The 20,803-nt window shown below is 53.2% G+C and overlaps 1 protein-coding gene across 1 annotated transcript in view; it reads right to left on the reverse strand.

Annotated features, from left to right (window-relative positions):
* Positions 1 to 38: 38 nt before the first annotated feature.
* GLG1 (golgi glycoprotein 1) overlaps positions 39 to 20,803 on the reverse strand; it is a 111,855-nt gene continuing 91,090 nt past the window's right edge. Inside the window, exons 10-26 of the mRNA XM_056136196.1 lie at positions 20,371 to 20,472; positions 18,392 to 18,545; positions 16,048 to 16,185; positions 14,935 to 15,021; positions 13,581 to 13,643; positions 12,400 to 12,513; positions 11,447 to 11,535; positions 9,468 to 9,585; positions 8,293 to 8,385; positions 7,305 to 7,442; positions 6,282 to 6,405; positions 5,557 to 5,699; positions 5,268 to 5,369; positions 4,293 to 4,400; positions 3,913 to 4,033; positions 2,750 to 2,856; positions 39 to 1,107 (exon numbers count right to left, since the gene is read on the reverse strand). Of these exons, the coding sequence (XP_055992171.1) occupies positions 940 to 1,107; positions 2,750 to 2,856; positions 3,913 to 4,033; positions 4,293 to 4,400; positions 5,268 to 5,369; positions 5,557 to 5,699; positions 6,282 to 6,405; positions 7,305 to 7,442; positions 8,293 to 8,385; positions 9,468 to 9,585; positions 11,447 to 11,535; positions 12,400 to 12,513; positions 13,581 to 13,643; positions 14,935 to 15,021; positions 16,048 to 16,185; positions 18,392 to 18,545; positions 20,371 to 20,472 (1,969 nt within the window). The 3' untranslated portion in view covers positions 39 to 939. The remainder of the gene's footprint in view (positions 1,108 to 2,749; positions 2,857 to 3,912; positions 4,034 to 4,292; positions 4,401 to 5,267; positions 5,370 to 5,556; positions 5,700 to 6,281; positions 6,406 to 7,304; positions 7,443 to 8,292; positions 8,386 to 9,467; positions 9,586 to 11,446; positions 11,536 to 12,399; positions 12,514 to 13,580; positions 13,644 to 14,934; positions 15,022 to 16,047; positions 16,186 to 18,391; positions 18,546 to 20,370; positions 20,473 to 20,803) is intronic.

Genomic DNA, 20,803 nt, shown 5'->3' on the forward strand with positions numbered 1-20,803 from the left:
CCCACTCCAGGGCAAACGCAGCAAATGGACGGACGGGAGAGAATGGAGACGCCTCCATCTTTTAATGTGACAACTTTCCGCGCCCGCTCCGGGCTGAGGTACAAAGGAGCCTGTCCAGTACCGGGACACGGGGTTGCCGGCCTGTCCCCCAGTCTCTGCCGTCTGTTCCCAGTGCTCCCAAGAGGACGAGTCCCGGCGCCAGTGCCCCGGCCTGGACCAGGAGCGGCTGGAGTCCTGCCGACCAGGCGCCCACACTCCTGACCCTCCCAGCCCTGCCCGGGTGGACGGGGGAGGCGCATGCTGGACATCACTGAGGTGAGGAGGCCTTGGGGCATGAGCAGGCGGGATGCGGAGGGCACCGCTGTGCTGGCGGAAACAAACGGGACCCGAAGCTGGCCAGTGGTTTCCCGCTACTCGGAGCAGCCCGCAGTCCTCCTGGCCCCCAGTTGCTTCTGAGAAACGGGCGTGGCAACCCTGTCACTGCATACTGAGGTGGTCTCCCCGAAGTCCTGCCTTTGGAGTACAGAGTCACACAGAAGAAAGAACCCCACTGCCCCACACAAGCCTGGAGAAGATGTGATACTATATACATTTTTTTCTTTCTTTCTTTCTCAAAAAAATTTTTCTTTCCTTTTTGTCGTGTTTCTGTTTGTCTGAAATCGAGTTGCAGGTCAGATGCGTTGGTTCGGAGAGCCTTGTCTATGGGCAAGCCGACCCACGTCTGCCGGCGAAGGCGAAAGAGCCAAAGCGGCCAGCTGCTGCGGCGGACGCCTTGGACACGGGCAGGTCGGCGTCGGGACAGCGCAGTGGGGCCCTGCTGCTCTAGCGGGGCGTTGGTGGCGCCTCTCGGAAGGAGGTGAGTGGGGACACTATACAGGAGGGCTGTACAAACGGGGCTCTGGACAGGTCGCTCTTCTGGCGGTCAAGGTGGCTCTGGCTCTACCTGTCTTTGAGCTCGCGTGTCACCCGCTTGGTGATGCGTCCGCACATGAGGCCGACCAGGAACAAGATGCAGATGCTGCCGCTGATGACGGAGAGGATGTAGTTCTTGGACGGTGACGTCATCACTTGCATGGCGAGGTCGGAGAAGCCATCAGCGGGTGCCACCTGGAATGACAGGTTGCAGCGTCACCCTCCCAAAGAGCAGCGGGCCAGGCCAGCAATGGGCTGCCGGGTGCGCCTCGAGCCCCAGCTGGACTGCACGTCCTTTCTTTTGGGGAGACAGGGCAGGGGCCGAGGCCTCGAGCATGGCCAGGCTAACGCGCACAGTTCCACGAGGCTCAAAGGGAGAGACAGAGGGGGCGTGGGGGTCTCTAACAACTCAACCCAGTGACCCTCACAACACGCTACTGAACACCGCTGCACCAAGAACGCCACCATGCTCTGGGTTCACTGTGATTTCAGTCATGAAGTCATTCTGCCAATCCTCACAGTGCAAGCGATTCTCCCAGGTCATGTGAACACCCCATGGTGGCTGCAGGCTGAGTGACCTGAATAAGGTCCCGATGGGCCCGCTGGTCGCCTTCACAAGCAGAGAGGCAAGCACCGGACTGTTGTGTACACACCCTCCTTCCGTCACCGCTGCACCCCAGCCCCCGCATCAGAACACTGTGCAGCCTGGGTGAGACAAACGAGTGCAACCACTTGCTCCCATAGACTTTGCTTCTACAGTGCTGGGCATCGAACCCAGGACCTCACACATGCAAGCAAGTGCTCGAGTGCCCAGCCACACCCCCCACCTCGGACTCTAAAGTCCAACCAGTTCATGCCCAGTTTCTTCACCGCTTGCCACCTGCTGCGGCAGAATCGGGACTGAGGTTTCTGGGGTACACACGAACCTGGGTGCCTACGAGGGGCCGGCCAACAAGGCTGCTGCCACCCAGGGACGCGGGGGGGGAGTAGGGAGGCTGGGGCTCAGCGAGGCGTGAGCAACACAGCCCACAGGGAGAAGCAGGGGCGTCGCTGGGCTGCTCGGTCACAGCGCTGGGCTCCCTCCAGCTGACCACCCAGCAGTTGGGCGAGACGCTCTCACGGTTCCCGGCTTGGCCCTGACTTAACCAACCCTGCAACCTGTGTCGGCGCGTTCGAGTGTGAGGCGCCGACAGCGCATGCAGAAGCCAGAGTGCTCAGACAGCTGGATGAGTCCAGCCGGGACCAGCGGGAAAGCTGCGGGTGCTCCCATGACCCAGACGCAGAAACCTGTCAGTGACCCGTGGCTGGGCAGGGCAGTTTCCTCACCAACACCAGGGTGTTTTATAAACAACAAAGCAACTACCCGGAAGCAGTCACGCTTCTCATGGAGGCTGGATGTTTGAATTGTGTGTGAGTGTGAGTGCATGTGTGTGGTGGACACACCCAGTGGTGCCTAGGAGTTGCTCCTGAAGGTGTTGGGGATCACAGTGCCCAGGACTGAACCCAGGCTCGGCGCACTGCAGCCTGGAACTCTCTCTGGATGAGGCGAATTCCTGCACACGCTTCGCTGACAGAGTCCGGCGGCAAACGCCCTGCTCTGCCTCCTCTCCTCCCTGTGCCCAGTTTCAAACACAGCCCAGAGACAAAAACGAACTTCAAGATGGAAGCGCCTGAATTTCGTTCTGTGCCCGTGGGCAGGACGCCCGCTTGTCTTCTGGGGGGCTGGGAGCGGGGGCCCGGTGGGGCCGGCAGAGTGCCCACACGGCGGGGCTGGTGGCTCCAGGCTCTCCCCGGGGACAGCGAGGCTGGGACACGGGAGGGGGGCATGTGGCCGTACCTTTGCCGCGTAGCTCCACATCTCGATCCGGTCATTGAGGCGTTTCTTGCACTCCGGCTGTAACCTCACCCGCTTATCCTCCAGTGCCTCCATGAGACAAGACATTTCTGTGGAAGCAAAGAAGGGTTTGATCCAGTACAGAACACCAGATGAGTGGGGGAGGGGAGGGAGTGAGTTTGGTGACTAGAAAATTCATGTTTGTGGACAAAAAAAAACCCAAACACCCCCTCCCTCAAAAAAACCCACCTGTGGGACACAACATGAAGAAACAAGCTATTTCAAGGCTGCAGTCCCCTCTCTCTGGAAACGATCTCATTTTCCTGAGAGCCTATTCCCCAGAACCCTTTGTGGTTAATGAGTCTATTTTCGTGCTTTGGTTCAGGGGGTTCAGCTGCCCCCCGCAGTGCTAAGGGGCTACTCCTGCCTGTGGTGGTGCCAGAAATGAATGGGAATGAAGCAGTGTCCGAAATCTAACCGTGGCTGCTGCAGGCAAGGCCTTGCAAGCACTAACCCCTATGCTACCTCTCCGGAATAAGCCTTTCTCATTTCATTTATTGTTCTGTTTTTGAGCTACACTTGGCAGTGCTCAACGGTTACTCCTGGCCTTCCACTCTGGAATCACTACTGGTGGTGCTCTGGGGACCCTAAGGAGTGCTCTCATTTCATATTTAAGCCTTTTTAAAAAACCTTCTTCATTTTTTTTTCTTTTTGGGTCACACCTGGTGACGTTCAGGGGTTACTCCTGGCTCTGCACGCAGGAATTACTCTAGCAGTGCTCAGGGGACCATATGGGATGCTGGGATTCGAACCCAGGTCGGCCACATGCAAGGCAAACGCCCTACCTGTTGTGCTATCGCTCCAGCCCCACCTTTTTCATTTTTATCAGGTATGTCTGGCTCAGAAATAATTTCACACCCACCAGTGCCCCAAACTTGAAGCCTGCAGTCCCGACCCCTGTAGCCGCTGGGAAGCCGAGTGGGACAGCGTGACGGGCGGGCAGGGAGGGGCGTGACGCTGCTCAGCCTCTGCTTCCCGGCCCCAGGTCTCTGCTTTCCCCTGTCCCATTTCTGGGGGTGGCCCTGGCTCGGTCAGCTGAAATCGAAAGGCTGTTTGCCAGAAAGGTCCAGCCCAGCAACGGGACCCGCAAGGACATGGCGACTTACGGCGGCCGCGGCCAGGGGTGATGGCGGCGCAGTGGTGCTTGATGTCCAGGGCGCACGCCGTGTGCAGGACGGGGTCCACGAAGATGTCGGCCTTGCTCTCCTTGAGCATGTTCAGCACCTCCTGGGAGGGGAAGGTCAAGGCCGAGAGCCGGGTGAGGGGACCCTCACGTCCTGCTGTCCGCAAACCCAAGGACACGCGGGGACAGACAGCACGTGTGACCCTGTGTCACCACCACGTTTACAAGCAAGGGACAAAGTGGCGGGTGATTAGTGGTCGAGGGCCGGCCGCGTTTGACGAGAAGAAACAGCACGGAACTCAGGAGGGGAAGGTCTGGCTTCACCGAGAGGCAGAGAGGGGGCGGGGCGAGGGGGTCGGGCACCTTTTTACAGATCTCCGTCTTGATCTTCAGCAGGTTGACCTTGAGGCACTCCTCCACCTGCCCCGTCTGCTCCTGGGCGGCCGCCTCTTCGGCACAGAGATTGGAGATCTGCCCAGGAGACACCAAGAGTCCCCGTGTGCTCCACAGAGCCGGTCTCTGCCACCCACAGTCCCACCCAGCCCAGCACTGGAAGCTGGGGCCAAGTCGTCCCTTGGGACGGCTTAGAGCTGGAAACCGGCGTGTCTGGGTCAGTCTGCCCCAGGACTGCTCCGAGGAAGGCGGCGTCGAGTGCACAGAGCAGGCAAACGCCAGACACCGCAGTCCTCAGCTTGTGTGCACATCGCACACGCTTACACTGCAGTCCTCAGCTTGTGTGCACATCGCACACGCTTACCACCCACGCACCCCACAAATCATACCCCCCCCCTGCACACGTCCCGAAGCCTGGCCCACAACACAGAATGCATTCTAATATTAGGGGGCTGGGAAGTGGCTCAGCTGCACAACACCCGGTTTGCATGCGTGAGGCCCTGGGTTTCATCCCCAGCACTGAAAACAAGTAAAGTAGGATCCAACCTTCTGTGAGCAGTTTTATGTATAAGTTTCTTTGAAACAGCTTTCAAAGAAATGATTCCTGAATATTGACATGTTAAACAGGACTTTCTAAATGTGGCATTTTCTAGTCAGAAAATAAAAGTTTCCAAACACAAATTCTGTTAAAGAAAAAAACACAACTGCAGAATACTCTCATTCAACAGAGATATGCGGGACCAACAACATATGAAACTGAGACTGATAGTCAGAACAAGAAACTCAGACCAGAGGCCCTAGGAAACGGGCCTTCAACCAACAATGGAATCAGAGAGTGAGAGAGAGAGACAGAGACAGGGAGACAGACAGCGAGCGAGCGGAAGAGCACCAAGAGCGTTTCTCTGGTAAGACCCTCTCTACCAGTGGCCCCGCCAGTGCCCGTACCTCATCTGAGCAGTGCAGCTGGAGCTGAGGGTCTAGTCGGTAATCGAGTGCAGACTCCTGGATAATGACCCGGATCTGGTCCTCACAGTCTGAAGAGAGCCGCTACGTGAGAGAGAGAGAGAGGGAGGATACGTCAGCCAGTGAGAAGATGTGTCCCCACTCCGGCCACCCCCCCCCCACACACACACATGGAAGGTGTGAGAAGGGCACGGGGAAGCAGAGGAGAGAGCCAGTGCCAGGACACGGGGACTGTGAGGGGACGCGTCTGCGGGGCACCCTTCTGGTTTACCTGGTCTGCATATCTCAGCTTGAGACAAGAGATGACTTGACCTTCGAGCTCCGAGTCGTCCTTGGCCTTAGTCAGGATACCATGACAGAACTTAGGGATGTCAGCTTTACAGGCTTTCCTCAGCACAGGGTTTAAGCGGTAATCTGGAGAAGAAAGGACATGTCATAATCTGCCCCTGCCTGGACTCACATGCTTGGAGTCTTCCGAATGGGGCTACGCTGTGTCATCTGGGCATTGTCCACTCCACTGATCTTCATCTGCGGCAGGACTTGGTGGAAGGGTGGAGACCCAGGGATCCAGCTCTGAGGATCTGAAAGGGTCCTATGGCACCCATCACCCTTGAGGTGGTCTGTGCAGTCCCGTGGACAATAGCCACTCTGACCCGGGACTTCTGAAGACTCACAGGTGTTTAAGTCAGACCTGAAACGTTTCTGTTGTAAGATCACGGCCCGTGTATTCTCAGGCCACGCGTGTGAAGTTCTAGGAATTCTCTAGACCTTCCGAGGCACCTGAGCCCTGGTTCCTGCTAACAGAGGCGATGCCTGCTGCTTCAGCACTGCCAGCCCCATGGGGATGTCACCCGCTTCCTGGTGACCTCCAAGGAGGAGTCAGCAGTTCCACGGGGGCCTTAAAGTGCAGGAGCAACAAAGCACCTGCACTTCACGCTTTCAGTTTCTTGGTTTTGGGCCACACTCTGTGATGTTTGGGCTCCTCCCGGAAGTTACCTGTGTTCTGGGTGATCTGGCGCTTGGTTATCATCTGCTTACACTTGGGATCCATCAGTTCGCTATTTTTATTTTGTTTTAAGCACTGCAACATGTTTTTGGAATCTGCTTCTGGACAAAATCTCTGCAAAGAAACACAAGTTTTGCCACTGACTGCGGGTCTGAGGGGTGAGGAGAATGCCCCACTGCAAAGGAGACTGATCCTCCACACGAGCCCGCTGCTATTTATGCCTGTATGCCCTGTCACCTCCCAGAGGACACTGAGGGAGACATGAAGCAGACGGAGTTTCCGCCATCTGCGTCACTTCTGCTTCTACTGGGAGGCTCGTGCCGGAAGCAGCCTGAAGGTGTCGCCTTCTCTCAGAAAAACAGTGACTCAGCCTCAAGCTGCCCACTCCTCACCCAACCGGGTTCCCCACGTTTCTTTCTACTGCATCCTCATTCCCTATTTTGCTCCACGACGTGACAACTGGGGAGCTTTAGCAGGAGGCCAGAGAGCTGACAGGACAAAAAGAAACACCCACCCACCCAGGTGGACGGGGCCGTGGGCTCACGCAGCAGAGTGGGAGGTGCTAGGCCCTGGACACTGGTCAGTGACCTTGAAGTCAGAGAGCAGCAAACGCCACGTCCATCGCCTAAATCCAGAGGTCCCCTGAAGCTGCCCAGTGAGCGACAGTCCGGAAGAGACCGGACGATGGAGCCTCCGTGGTCAGGCTCTCCTGGCTTCCTGCCCGAGGCCCTGCACTACCATGGTCATTCACGCCTCGCGCCTCAGCTCAGGTAGGCGGAGACGAGGGCGTAGTCGAACCAGATTCCAACTCAGCAGACCTGGGGAGGGACTCAAGAACCACCGAGTGCCCAGGAGATGCTGACGCCACAGGCCCCAGGACCTGCTGTGAGCGGCGCCTTCTCTGCTGTGGAAAGTGCGCTGGCATGGGGGTGTGTGTGGGGACTTCGCTGGCTCCTGAGAATGGTTCTGCTGTCGGGTCTTCCCTGCCTAGCTCCTGGGTTCAAAGCCCTTACCTTTATCATCTGCTTGCAGACTCTCATGAGCGTATAGTCTAGTTCCGGGTCCATCATCTCGGTCTCCTGCAGCTTAAAAACTTTCTGGTGGCAACGGGCGCTGAGCTGCTTCTTGTTCTCCTTCAGACATTCAATGATCTAGGCCGAAGAGGAATGCGCAGTGCAAGTTATTAAGTTGGGAAACGAAACTGAAGAGCTACCTCAGAGCAAAAGAGATAGAGTGCAGGCACGGAGACTCCAAAGGCCTGATGCAGGAGCCCAATCACCTCACGGACTTCCAGAAGAAAGGTAAAGGAAAGCTCTGGTTGAAAGAACAGTAAAGAGAATTTCCGAGAACTGAAGAGAGACACAAACTCCGGGGCTGAAAGAATTAAGCAGAACAACAACAACAAAAAATTTCAGACCGCCACAGTAAAACTGCAGATGCTTTCACATAAGAAAATGCAGAGACAGAACGACACAGAAATGAGAATCAGAGTGACCTGACACTCTGCAGCAGCATGAAGACAATGGAACCATTAGCATCAAGGCAAAAGCAAGGCCCCAACCCGGAAGCAGTGACTGAGTCACTGGGAGAACAGTAAGAGAAATCATCTGTTTGCACTTCCTTTCAGGATGATTCTGGCAGGACCCTGCTCTGTGTATCTGAAAAGGAGACGGATCCTTAGATGATTCTTCTGTGTCACAGGAAGAGAAGAGGGGTTAATTAATTCAAGGTGGAGGGGGTTGGGAAAGCCAGTGAGAAGGCCCCTGAAGGATCATTTTGGGTGATGACTCAGGCAAGGCGGGGAACGACAAGGGAACTCGAAAAAAGAAAGAGAAGGAAGAGGTGACAAGGAGCCTGGGTAAGGATCTTGGGAAATGCAGCGTGGAGTGGCCTCACAGGAAACCACAGGGTGAGCAGAAGCGCTGGGGCCAATCACACCGGAGAGTAATTATTCAACTGCCCCACCACGTTCCTTTCCCAACTGAGAAACAGCGAGAGTACCTGAGCGTTGCCGTACTGCACAGCAGCACAGTAGTTCTTGATATCACTCTTGCAGGCTTCGTACAGGTCAGGTTCTAGACGGATGTCCTCTGTCTGCAGGAGAGGGGAGCAGCATGGGAAAGTGACCCTGCCTTAACTGGTCCCACACGCTTATGCCACTACAGAATGTAGTGTCCCACTTTCATGATTATAGGATCTTATTCAAAGAGCTAGGTTCTAAGACAGAAACCCCAAACAAAATCAAAACACTTGGGGTGTGTGTGGGGGGAGGGAAGGGGGGAGAGAGGAAAAGTGGCAGGGCGGGTGGGGTTGTCTGCCAACCTGCCGGTGCTCAAGGGTACTCCTGGCAGTGCTGGGAGATCATGTAGTGCTAGCGACTGCATGCAAACTATTTGCACTCCAGCCCATGAGCTGTAGCATATATGGCCTTTGGAGACATCGATTGTATCTTTTTATTCCCTATTAGCTTTTGCTTAAGGGGAAAGCAGCACCATTCACAACACAGCAATGAACATGGTTTTTTGGGTTCATACCTAGTGGTGCTCAGGGACTACTCCTGGGGGTGCTTGGGGGACCATATGAGATACTGGGGATTAAACTTGGGTTGGCCGCTACCAGGCAAACGCCCTCCCCCTTGTACTATCGCTTTGGCCCTAAACACCTGTTTAGCCTCTTGGGGCTTAACCTCCCAAGGAAGCAAGATGTTTCCTCTCTCAACCCATGCAGTGCTGACCCTCAATCCCCGGTGCCCCAGAGCAGCTCATCAGTGCCAGGAGGCTGCTGGGCAGGGGGCAGGCACAGATCCCCACACCGACACAATCCAATGGAATGGAAGGACTTGACCTTGCGCTTTCTCGCTCTCCCCTGCCTGCTGGAGCCCATCTTGTGAGAGGAAGCCGGGTAGCTGCGGGCAGCCACAGCTCTCAGGCCTATTCACCGAGTGGGTACCAAAGACCAGCAGGACACGGGAGAGGAGGGGTCGCCACCCCCTCGGGGAGGACACAAGAGGTACAGCAAGAGAACCGTGCGCTCAGAGGGACTTCCACTTGCATGTGGAAAAAGGGTTCGGACCATCCAAAGGAAGAGGCCACAAGAAGGGAGCACATTTTCCTACGGTGAAACCTCGGACCCTGCCCCTGTGGCTGCGGGTGCCGAGGTCGTGCCCAGGGCATTACCATCTCCAGCTCCTCCACCCGCAGCTGCTTCCGGCACTTCAGGGACACCCGGTGCTCCTTGGCCTCCTGCAGCGTGTCGTTGCGCACGGTCGTGCTCAGGCAGATGACCACGTCCACCCTGCCGGGAAGAGAGAGCCAAGACTGAGGCCCGGGGGCGGGGCAGGGCTGACAGCCACACTGCTCTGGGCAACCGCGGCCTGAATGCTGATGACGAGTCTGGCAGGCGGGGAGGCCGCAGCCGTGAGCAGAGAGGAACGCTGCCTTGAATCTGTGCTGTCTCCCGAAACAAAAGCCTAAGCCACGGGAGCACAGGAGGGCAACAGGGGGAGAGATGCCGAGGCATCTTGGGCACCCGCGGACAGCCGCACCCGAAGCGCATCCTCAGCGAGCCCCAGTGCAGGATGAATCGTGGTTTTGTTTCCTCACGAGCTCTCCAACCCAGTCAAAGAACTTGCTGCTTCCCCCAAGAGATGACATAATGGAAAGATGCTGGCAGGAGTCAGCTCGCTTCTTTCCTCACACGGAGCTTGCCCCGCTAAGCCCGCACTCTGTACTTGCTTCACTAGTTAGACAGCCTGAGCCTGGAAGAGCGGAGGGGAGGGAAACGCTCCTTTGGCCTGAGCTGCTTCTTTTTAATTTGTTTGTGTTTTAGGCCATACCAGATGGTGCTCAGGGCTTACTTCTGGCTCTGCGCTTGGGGATTGCCCCTGGAGGTGCTCCGGGAACCAGCTGGGGTGCGAGAGATCAAACCCGGGTCAGCCGTGTGCAAGGCAAACATTCTACCCACTGTACACCACAGTACCTGGCCCCTAGCTTCTTAAACTGTGGGTCTTGACCCCATCTGGCATCCGAAACTGAACGCTGGGGTCACAAGAAATTTGTCTTAAAATGTATTTATGACTTGTAAATCTACAACTGTACCTCATGATGTTCTACTAATAATAATAATAATAATTAAAAAATGTATTTATTTATGACTTGTTATCAGTAACTTTAAAAATGTCATAATTTTTTTTTTTTTTTGCTTTTTGGGTCACACCCAGCTATGCACAGGAGTTACACCTGGCTCTGCACTCATAAGTTACTCCTGGCGGTGCTCAGGGGACCATATGGGATGCTGGGAATCGAACCCGGGTTGGCCGCGTGCAAGGCAAACGCCCTACCCGCTGTGCTCTCTCTCCAGACCCCCAAAATGTCCTAATTTTTAAGGAATCTTTACATTTATGTATTATTATCATTTACATGTATTAGTTGAAATGTTCGTCAGTTAATGTTTATACCTTTTCTATATACCTATGTACCTGGGGTATCATAAGAATTTCTTGGGGAAAAAAAGGTCGTAACTGGAAATAGTTTAAGAAACCCTGCTTTGGGGCTGGAAGGACAGCACAACAGGTAAGGCTCTTGCCTAGCATGCGGCCACCTCAGGTTTGATCCCCGGCATCCCACATGGTCCACCAAGCACCTGGAGGAATACCCCTGAGTGCACAGCCAGGAGTACCCCTGAGCACTGCTGGGTGTGGCCCCAAAACAAAACAAAAAAGCTCTGCTCTGGCTGCTGACTGTCCCTGTCAGAACTACTGCCAGCAGCCGCAGCTCAATACAGCTGATCAGACCACGAAGCAGATTACCAAAGGCTCAGCCCTTCCACCAGAGGAGAGGGGCGGTCTCTAGGGCCAGTCTCTAGACAGCAGGATGCCGCCTGGCATCTTCTTTTTTCTTTTTTCTTTTTGTGTCACACCTGACAATGCTCAGGGCTGACTCCTGGCTCTGCACTCAGGAATTACTCCTGGCGGTGCTTGGGGGACCCTATGGGATGCTGAGGATCGAACCTGGGTTGGCCGCGTGCAAGGCAAATGCCCTATCCACAGTGGTGTGCTATTGTTCCAGCCTCTGCCCGGCATCTTGAAAACTCACTCTTTCAGCAGTCAGGAGAGGCTTCAAGGCAAGCAGAACGCGTTCATCAAAAAGCAACTTACTTCTTTTTTATGTTGGGGCAAAGTTTCAACACGTCCTCCTTGCAGGCCATCTTAAACTTGTAAGAGAACCGGAAATCCTTCATCTGCACCTGAAAATGGTGAGAAAGAAAAACAGAGGTTTGTGGCAAGTTCCTCACAGCATCCCATCCTTTCCAGAGGCCCCTTTGCTGAACACACATGACCCTCCCCGCTCCCCAGGACGCTGCCCGCTGACTTCCCCTGACCCCTGCTCCTTCCATCAAAGGGGCACATGGATCTCCCTGTCTTTCCCTGTCACCTTCTTGATGTTTCCTCAGAACTTCCTCCTTCATCGCCCAACCCATCTCCATCTCCCAGACAGCACAAGGGACATCTGACGGTCCCTTTGTAGCCCCAGTTAAGATGCCACTGATTTGCAGACTGGCACACGCAGCCAACAGGCACTCGGGGGCCTGAGTAGGGAGCAAGCGCAGAGGAGGCCCAGACGTGCCTCTCGGGACAGAAGTGGCTGTCTTATGCGCACGAGCGCCTGCAGGGAGCTATTACGCACTACCTCGGAACGTGGTTTCCCCTTCGTACTCCAACAGGCCTGGGCAGCAGGACTTAGAAATAGGCACTCTGGGGCCCTGTACTGCACGGTGACACAGTGACACCAACAGCCAGCAGGAGGAGAGGCTAAAACACCTCCTGAAAGCCAGTGACACAGACACAGCCAAGTCCCGGTGGCCTGTCTGCTCCCCGGGACTGTGGAAGGTTTGCTCTGTGCTCTTATTTTTCCAAGTCCCTGCCACTTTCGGGAGCGGAACCACTGCCTGGCTGTGGAGGGCAAAAACCACACGGGTTGGGGCTGGTATCGATGGACAACAAATTGAAACAGGACATATATTTGGAAAGAAATGATTTTCCACAGACGAGGAGGGGATTCAGCAACGATCCCAGAGCGACAAGGAAAGTGACCACCAGGGACTACTGACCAGCTGGAAGTGAGTGACCCCGATGGCGCACTTCTCGTTCATGTCCTTCTGGTGCTTGTTCTGTATCAGACACTCCATCAGGTCCCCAGAGTCGATCTGGTTATCAGCCACGTCCTGGGGAAGGGACACAGCCTGCTCACTGCCATGTGTGACAACGAAGGGGCAAATCCTGCACCCCGATTCATAAAAAATGCAAGCGGGTCTACTTCTAAAACCTTAGCTATGAGACATAAAAAAGTACACCAAAGCAAGCCTGAAAACTGACAGGCGGGGCTGCAGAGACAGCAGAGTGGGCAAGGTGCTTGCATGTGGCCCGCCTGGGTTCAATCTCTGGCACATCTCAGGGTGTCCCCTCCCCCCTCACCAGCAGTCCCTGAGCACCGAGTCAGGAGTAAGCCCTGGGCACTGACAGGTGTGGCCCCAAAAATAAACGGGATGGAGGAGTGGAGTGATACAGTGATATAGCAGATATAGTGCTTGTCTTGGCATGTAACTGACACAGATTCAATCCCCAGCATCCCGTAAGGTCCCCCAAATCCTGTCAGGAGTAAGACCTGAGCACTACCGGGTGTGGCCCCAAAACAAAACCAAAACTGTTCGATTCCCAGCATCCCATATGGTCCCCCGAGCACCACCAGGAGTTATTCCTGAGTGCACGAACCAGGAGTAATCCCTGTGCATTGTCGGGTGTGACCCGAAAAGCAAAAAACAAAACAAAACAAAACCAAAACTTTTGACCCCTCCCAATTAGAAGGGATAATTATTTGGGGCATCATTTCCACAGTGAGCTGTCACGTGACTCTCAAGGAAGGTATCCTGGCAGTATCCTGACTTCTCTCAAATCATGATGCCCTTTTCTGGGCGACTTCACACCCACAGCGTAAGTGGTTCGACATGAGTTAGGTCCTTCAGGAACACGCGGGCTCAGCAGGGAGGAGGGAGCAACTCAATTCTTCTAAAGGGGCACCCTCTCCCCTCCTGAAAGGGGCAGCTCAGCCCTGCCACCAGCCACACGGGTTTCTCACAGTAGACACCCAACCTTGCCCACATGAAGATGCCTTCTCAAAATCCACTTTCCATTACTCAGGAGTGAAGTATGCCACGAGCCCAGCACACAGCGGCCTGTGCCAGACGGGTTCAGTTAGCTTGATTTTATCCCAGTTTCTCCAAACATCACTTACGTGGCAGAAATTCTGGATGATGGGCTCGCAGGCTCTCATCAGTAAGGCTTCTATCTGAATATCCTGTAGAATACGAAACGCATGAGTAACTCTGCTTCAGAGAAGGGTGGGTGAAGGGGTGACTTCTTTCCCAAATGGTCTGCTGGACAAAGTACCTAACGGACACGGAAAAGAGTCTGCCTGTTCACGCCTGATGCCCAGTGCTGCTCCCCCCACACTGTGGAAGGCAAATTCACAAGAGACAAACTTTCCTTCTGCCTGAATGAATGAGAATCAAGAATCAGAATCAAGAACAGGAGGTGGCCAGTCCTGGTCTGATACCCGCCACCACTCTACGGTCTCTGCACAGAGTCAGGAATGAGCTCTGAGCAGTGCCGGGTGCCCCCAAAACAAAGCCAAAAGGAAGGCTGGTAAGATGGCCAGGAAGAGGGGGTGGAGCTGGGGGGAGGTGTTTCCCTGCACACCTCTGAGCCTGGTTCCATACCTGGGACCACACATAGTTCCCCGCACAGAACCAGGAGACCTGGAGTGATCTCTGAACAGAGCAGGAGTGCAAACCCCTTCTGCCCCCCAAATGAAGAATGTTAGGGAGAAAAAACAAATAATAATCGTATCGGTACGTACAGCCTTTGGAGTTTTTCCAAAAAGACTAAGCAGATCACAATAAAAACTGGGATAACCCACATCTGTCCTTAATTTAAAAGCTCCTAAACCGAACTGCTGTCCTCAAATCAGAAACCAGGAACTGCCTTTGGGGAGGACATGAAAGGCTTTGAAGCCAAGAAAGCCCCGAGCAGCGTCAGCGGGGGGGATGCCGTTCTTGAGAGTCACCAGGAAATCCGCACGAGCTCCCAGACTACGAGGCTGGGGAGGAAGTGACAGAAAAATGAGACAAGGCGACGACCAGAAAGAAAGCGAGGAGGGACAGTGAGGAAATGGGCTGGCTGAGAAATATTTTGTAATACAGCTAATTTTGACAATTCAAATACTTCTAAAAGGCTTAGGATGAACAAATATGCAGTCCCTGTTTCGCCGAGTTTTGCCACCCAAGTTTAAACCACATGAAGGTTCAAGCATTTTTAGGTGCGTCTCCTTCCCGGCAATAGTCTCCTTCCCAAATACAGGTCTACGATCCTGAGCTTCCTAAGGCCTGCTCTTTCGGGACGAACAGGATACACACCCATGTTCAGTCTTCCGTTTGAGTGGAATTCCCCGAACACACAACATGACCAAATAACCGGAGGTTCACAGGACTAAGCAGAGAGCAGGGGTGCGTGACAACACGTGAAGAGGACATGTGAAGAGCAGCGGCCGTCTTTCCTCAGGGAGGGGGGAGAGCTCTAATCCCGCCTACCTCGGACTCGAGCTCGGTGAGGTTGCCGACGATGTCCCTGCACTCCACGGCCAGGTCGTCGAGGTGATCCTGGAGGCACTCGAGCTCCTGCAGAGAGAGAGCAGTCCCTGGCGTGCGTTGGTAACACAAAGGAGAGCAGCTGTGGCGCTGACGACAGGGCTACCTCTTTTTCAGTTGTTTTACCTTTCTTTCCTTTCTAAAACCACTTCTGAAACAGAACACTGGAGTCTCACTTGAGTCCCCAAAGGGATTCTGTGGAAAATTTAATGACCTGATGAAGCCGAGTGGGTAAGAGAAGACAGAATGGCCACAGAAACGGTCCAACCAGTACTGGCCGAATCAGTAAGTCCAGAGGACTGAGGCGCCATGTCCTCAGCCCAGGCCTCCTCCCAGGCCTTCCCACCAGCCCATCAACAGCCACTGCATCACTACCCGTGTCGTTCCCGCAATCTTTGCCTCCCATTCAAAACCTGCACGGTGCTAACAATTACTAAAGATGCGGAATATCTAAAGGGTCCTTAAGGGCAAGGACTGTCTCACCTTGCTAAGGCAGGGCAGAACTTTGGTTCCTCATACTTCTGGGGGTGGGGATGAACCACACCCGGAGGCACTCAAGGGTGATTCCCAGGGTTCCCAGTGCCAGGAATCAGGCCAGGAAAAGCACTCACTCCATCCTTCTGAGCTATCTCCCTGGCCTACAACCAGGTATTTTTTTTTTTGGTTTTCTTAAATTGGATACAGACTTTCTATAAGGCAACACGGAGGGAAAACCAGCACTCACAAAATATAGTAACCATAATATAAAAACAACTGCTTGGACAAAGTACAATTATCCTCAGACAGAGAACAAGAGAAACTCTTCCTAAGACTTTTCTGTAGGGAACTCTTGGTACTCAAGAGGCCTCCTTTCAAGTCAGGCACTGCAAGGTCCTGTGAGCACGACCTTGAATGCCCTCCTACCCCCCATTTTAGAGAAAGAACCTTGAATAATTTATCATGTCATCTCCTAAGTAAGCAGAGGTGAATCTGGTGGTGGCCGGAATCCCTGTCACGCGTTCATCTTGAACACTGCTGCTACAATCACAGTCTCTGATAGAGGACGTGGTCTCCTACCTGTCCAGTCTCTGTTTTCTCACTGCACCATTTCCCAAGATCAATCAGGCACTTATCCTGGAGGGCAGGGTCCAGCTTGACATCCATGGCACGTTGGTGCAGTATCCTTTGGACTTCAGCTCTGCACTCCCGGGAGAGCTGTGCGGGGAACAACAGGCAGATACCGAATCAGTACCAGAGTCATGGGAGAAAGCAAATCTGCTGCCAGGAAGCCGGCAAATGACTTCATAGTTAACTGAAAAACTCTACACCAAGAGACTCTTCCAGAAGACCGAAGAGTTCGTGGGGCCTCGTTAGCCAGTATCTCTAGGGATGAGACGACACAGGAAGCATCTTCTACGTGCTGCACAGTGCCCTCCTTTTCTGAGAGTAGCCTCAGAAGAAAGCCGAGTTCTAGGCGGGTAAGCTCGGTGCTGAGCTAAACGACCCTCCCACTCTGCGGTGAGAGCAGGAGAGAACGTCCACTCCAACTCAGGAGAACACACACACACACCGACTCAGGAGAACTGAACTCAAAACTCAATCAGACTCAAAACAGGGAGCAAAAATGACTGTCACATTGGGTCAGGCCCACAACTCTCTGGTTGATGAGGAGAATCAGCAGAGGAAGAAATAGATGAAAAGCAGTATTTTCGAAAAGGCTGTGAGAAAGCGGTCATCTGCAGGTACAGCGAGTCTCTCTTCCCAAAAAAAGCCCACATAGCTGGGGCTGAGGATGGAGAGTTAGCCTGAATGGACGTGGGGGGTTCTGTCTGGAGACAGAGAGATGTTCTGGGAGTAAAGACAGTGGCCGCACACAATTGGGAACGTGCTGCCACTGAGTTCCTCTCTCAAAATGGTCCGGAGCTGGAGAGAGAATACAGTGGGTGCGGCTGTACTGACTTCGTACCGGCACCCCAGGAGTATCCCTGAGCATGGGGCCAAGAGCAATCTCCAGGCACCGCCGAGTGTAGCACAAAAACCAAGAAAATAAAATGGTTCTGATCGGATGTGGATTTCGCTTCAATTCTTTCAGAGCAAGCAGCGTGTCAGTGTCGCCCAAGAGCCAAGCGCGCACACACGTCCCAAGAAGCCGCAGCGATCAGGAAAGACCAACAACACCGAGACTGGTAGCCGAGATGTCTGCTCCAACTGGGGGCTGCGGCCGAGTGTCATTCACCCCGGCCTTTTCGGTTCTTCTGACAGAGAACAGAAATCTGAAGACTTGGGTCCGGGCTCAGAGTGTCTAATGGACTTGTTTGTTTATTTATGTTTTGGGGCCATACCCAGCAGTGCTAGTGCTCAGGGGTCGTTTCCTGGCTTTGCACTCAGGAATTACTCCTGGGGTTTGAGGGTTTTCTGAGATGGGAAGGATCAAACCTGGTTGGCAAGAGCCATAGCCACTGCACAATCTCTTTGAGCCTGAAGAATTTTTTGAAGCTAAATTATAGATAGGATGGCACAATTTAACTGTCTCTCTGCGATTCAGATTTTAGCAATTTAAAGAGAAGTCTGGGCTGGAGCGATAGCACAGTGATAGGGTGTTTGCCTTGCAAGAGGCCGACCTGGTCGAGCCGAGTTCGTTTCCTCTGCCCCTCTTAAAGAGCCCAGCAAGCTACCAAGAGTACCTAGCCTGAACAGCAAAGCCTGGCAAGCTACCCGTGGCGTATTCGATATGCCAAACACAGTAACAACTAGTTTCACAATGTTACTGGGCCTGCTGCAGCAAACTGATGAACAATAGGAGGACAGTGACAGTGAAAGAGAAGTCTGGAAATGTCTCTTCACTCTCTGTGATTTTATGATTCAATACCTGGTGGTGTCGGGGATTCAATCCAGGCTTCAGCAGGCAAAGCACATGCGCAAGTCTCTGACCTACTTCCTGAGCCCTCTGACAGATCTGTTTGGTCTTATTTACAGACCACATGCGGTGGCGTGAAGAGCTTACTCCTGGCTCTGCGCTTAAGGCACTCCTAGAAGGGCCCCAAGGACCTTATGGGGTGCCAGGGATGGAACCCAGGTTACTGTGTGCAAGGCAAGTGCCCTACCCACTCTACTATTGCTCTGGTCTTGAAGAATTTTTTGAAAGCTAAATAATAGACAGGGCTGCACAATTTAACTGTCTCTTGGGAATTCAGCTTTTAGCAATTTAAAGAGAACTCTGGAAATGTCCCTTCACTCTGTTGCATCCCTGCAGTCAGGGGAAGGGGGCTGGCCTGCCCCTGAGGGAGGAAGGGTAGCCAGGCTCTCCTTGCCAGAGACGCTAAAATAAGTTTCCTAGGTTGACAGAATCAGAACAATACATAGCAAACTTATTAAAAATCAAATGAGGAGAAGAAGAAATGAAGCCGGTGTGAGTGCATACCCTCCTTCCCTGCTCCTCGGTGCGGTAGGCATGTCGATATAAGCAAGAAAACACAGCTCCTGGGGGCATGAGCTCACTGGTTTCATTCCAGCCATGGGTGTGGCAGAGTCGAGATGCATCTCCCTGGCACTTGCGGTATAAGACAGGGTCCAGCCTGAAAGGTCGCGGTAAGGTGAGAGTTAAAGGCAAGCACGCTTAGGATCCCTTCCCTTCCAAAACATGCTAGAGGCTTTTAAGGTGCTTTGCTTTGTATCAGCTCTTAGTCAACTTCAGTTTAAATGGACCGTGGGCAAGCAAAAAGATTCTAGAATTTTGATCTTCAAGAAAACAGTGGTCAATAATTTTGGTGGGGGGTGGGGGGTGGGGGAGGAGAGAAGCGGTGTTGGTGTGTTATAAAGGACTGAACCCAGGCCTCACGTGTGAAAAGAACGTGCTCTGCTCTTGGGCTACATTCCCAACCTCCAAGTGATCAAAATGCAAAGGACCCAGGTTCTATTCGGAGTTCACGGTGAAGGCAAGCACACTTTAGGCAACAGACCGGCTCTGCTATGTCCTGGCAGAAATCAGCAAGCAGGTGCTGCAGCTATTACAGGCAATATGCAACTTTTAAAATCAATTTCTTTTGTACATATGAATGAAATTTAACCCTGGGGATATTGGATTCACTAAGATCAGGAAATTACAAGGTAACAAAATCTATTCAAATCAACTTCCTTTCTAGCAGAAGTGTCCCTCTTCTTTCTCTCCTGCAAAAATAGGCAATGACGTTTTTAGTTACACTCACCATTTAAAAACACATAAAATTTAACTTTTAATCTGGAGACAGAGGATTAAGCACCTCGCTTCTACTGCTGCTTCTCTAAGTAAGACAGACTGCTTAATTCTGCTCACATTATAACGTCAACCCTGGGAGAGCTTTTGCCAGGGAGAACGAGTCATATTTAGCAATCTAAGCCTCTAAGGCATTTTTGGGGGGTGGGGGTGGGGGTAGTCACAGGTGAAGGGATTAAAGGAGAGGAAAAGCACAATTTGGATTAAGGTAGTAAAATGCTAGTTCAGTTTAGAGGGACCGAGTGAGCACAGGAAACTTCTTAACAAGATTTCTACAGTTCTTTGTTGAGCTAATCTGAAGGAGCAGAAATAAAAGCGCACCGACACTTCCAAGTAATCCTCAAGGACTGTCTCCCTGGTAAAGAATGTGAACAACACACCAGAAAGGACTGAAGAGGCCGGTGGCCTCGGGAAGTGGGCAGAGGGTTTCCATCTGGTACTGGCTGCTGGGGAGGCCGGGAGGGAAAAGAAGAGCGGGCAGAGCGCTTGCCTTCCAGGCGGCCGCCGCAGGTTCGATCCCCAGCATCCCAGATGGTCTCCCGAGCACTGCCAGGAGTGATTCCTGCGCATCTCTGGGTATGGCACAACCACCCACCCCGCCCACCCCTCCCCCCCCAAAAAGGACATCAGTTCTAGCAATTCTGACTGTCCCACAGATCTTTTCCTGATTTCACCCCTTCTACCCTTTTTGGCCTGACAGGATGAAAAGTGAGCCAAGTTGCCTCTTATTGACAGCAGCCTCCTAAGATAGAATAAATTCGGTAATGGAGAACAGTTAAGGAAATAAAAGCAAATTCCCACACCAAGTGCAAATCAATAAAGTGAAAATGCACCATGATCTCCAGAGACACATCTGAGGGGGCTTCTTCTGTCCCAGGCCCCCAAGCCTGAGCCCTTTCGAGATAGAGAAACATGTGACCCTGACTCTCAAGGCCAGTGGGGACCTGGGAGGGGGTGGGGGACAGATGCGCGGGGGGCTGTTTAGAAACACTTCTAGAAGCAAGAAAGAAGAGGTGGGGCTGCGGGCAGTCCATCTTCCCAGAACTGAACAAAACCAAATTCCGACGGGCTATCTCAGGGTACCAGGGACACTGGCTAGCCTGGACAGGGGGCTGAGGCTTGCCCTGACTTGGCTTCAGAACACTCACTTCCAATCTCGGGAGATGAAATATTGCAGCTCTAAGAGACGGTGCTCACAATCCTCCACCATCTTCTCTGTGTATAAATGCTCCATCAGGCAGGAGAGGATCCTGGCAAGAAAACAGGCGCCATTGAAACAAGACTTCTGGACTGTGGGCTCAGGACTCTCGCATCTGTATTTTCTCGGCCCTTCGGAAAAGCCTTTGAGCCATTTCCCCAGGCTAATTAGGGGTTTACTTTGCTGAGAATCATTCAAATGAACTCAAGCCAGGAGTGATTATGCCTCTATCGCTCCAGAGCCACTTAGCGAGGAGGTCTCAGCTTATACAAATTCTCTCTGCAGCTGCCTTAGCTTTAACTGTTCATTACGGAAATGTTCTGACACATGTGAAAGAGAATCATACCATACCCACCACTTCTTCCCACAGCTAGGCCCACCAC

Source organism: Sorex fumeus, unplaced genomic scaffold, assembly GCF_029834395.1.
Source record: "Sorex fumeus unplaced genomic scaffold, SorFum_2.1 ptg000122l, whole genome shotgun sequence".
Taxonomy (NCBI): Eukaryota; Metazoa; Chordata; class Mammalia; order Eulipotyphla; family Soricidae; genus Sorex; species Sorex fumeus.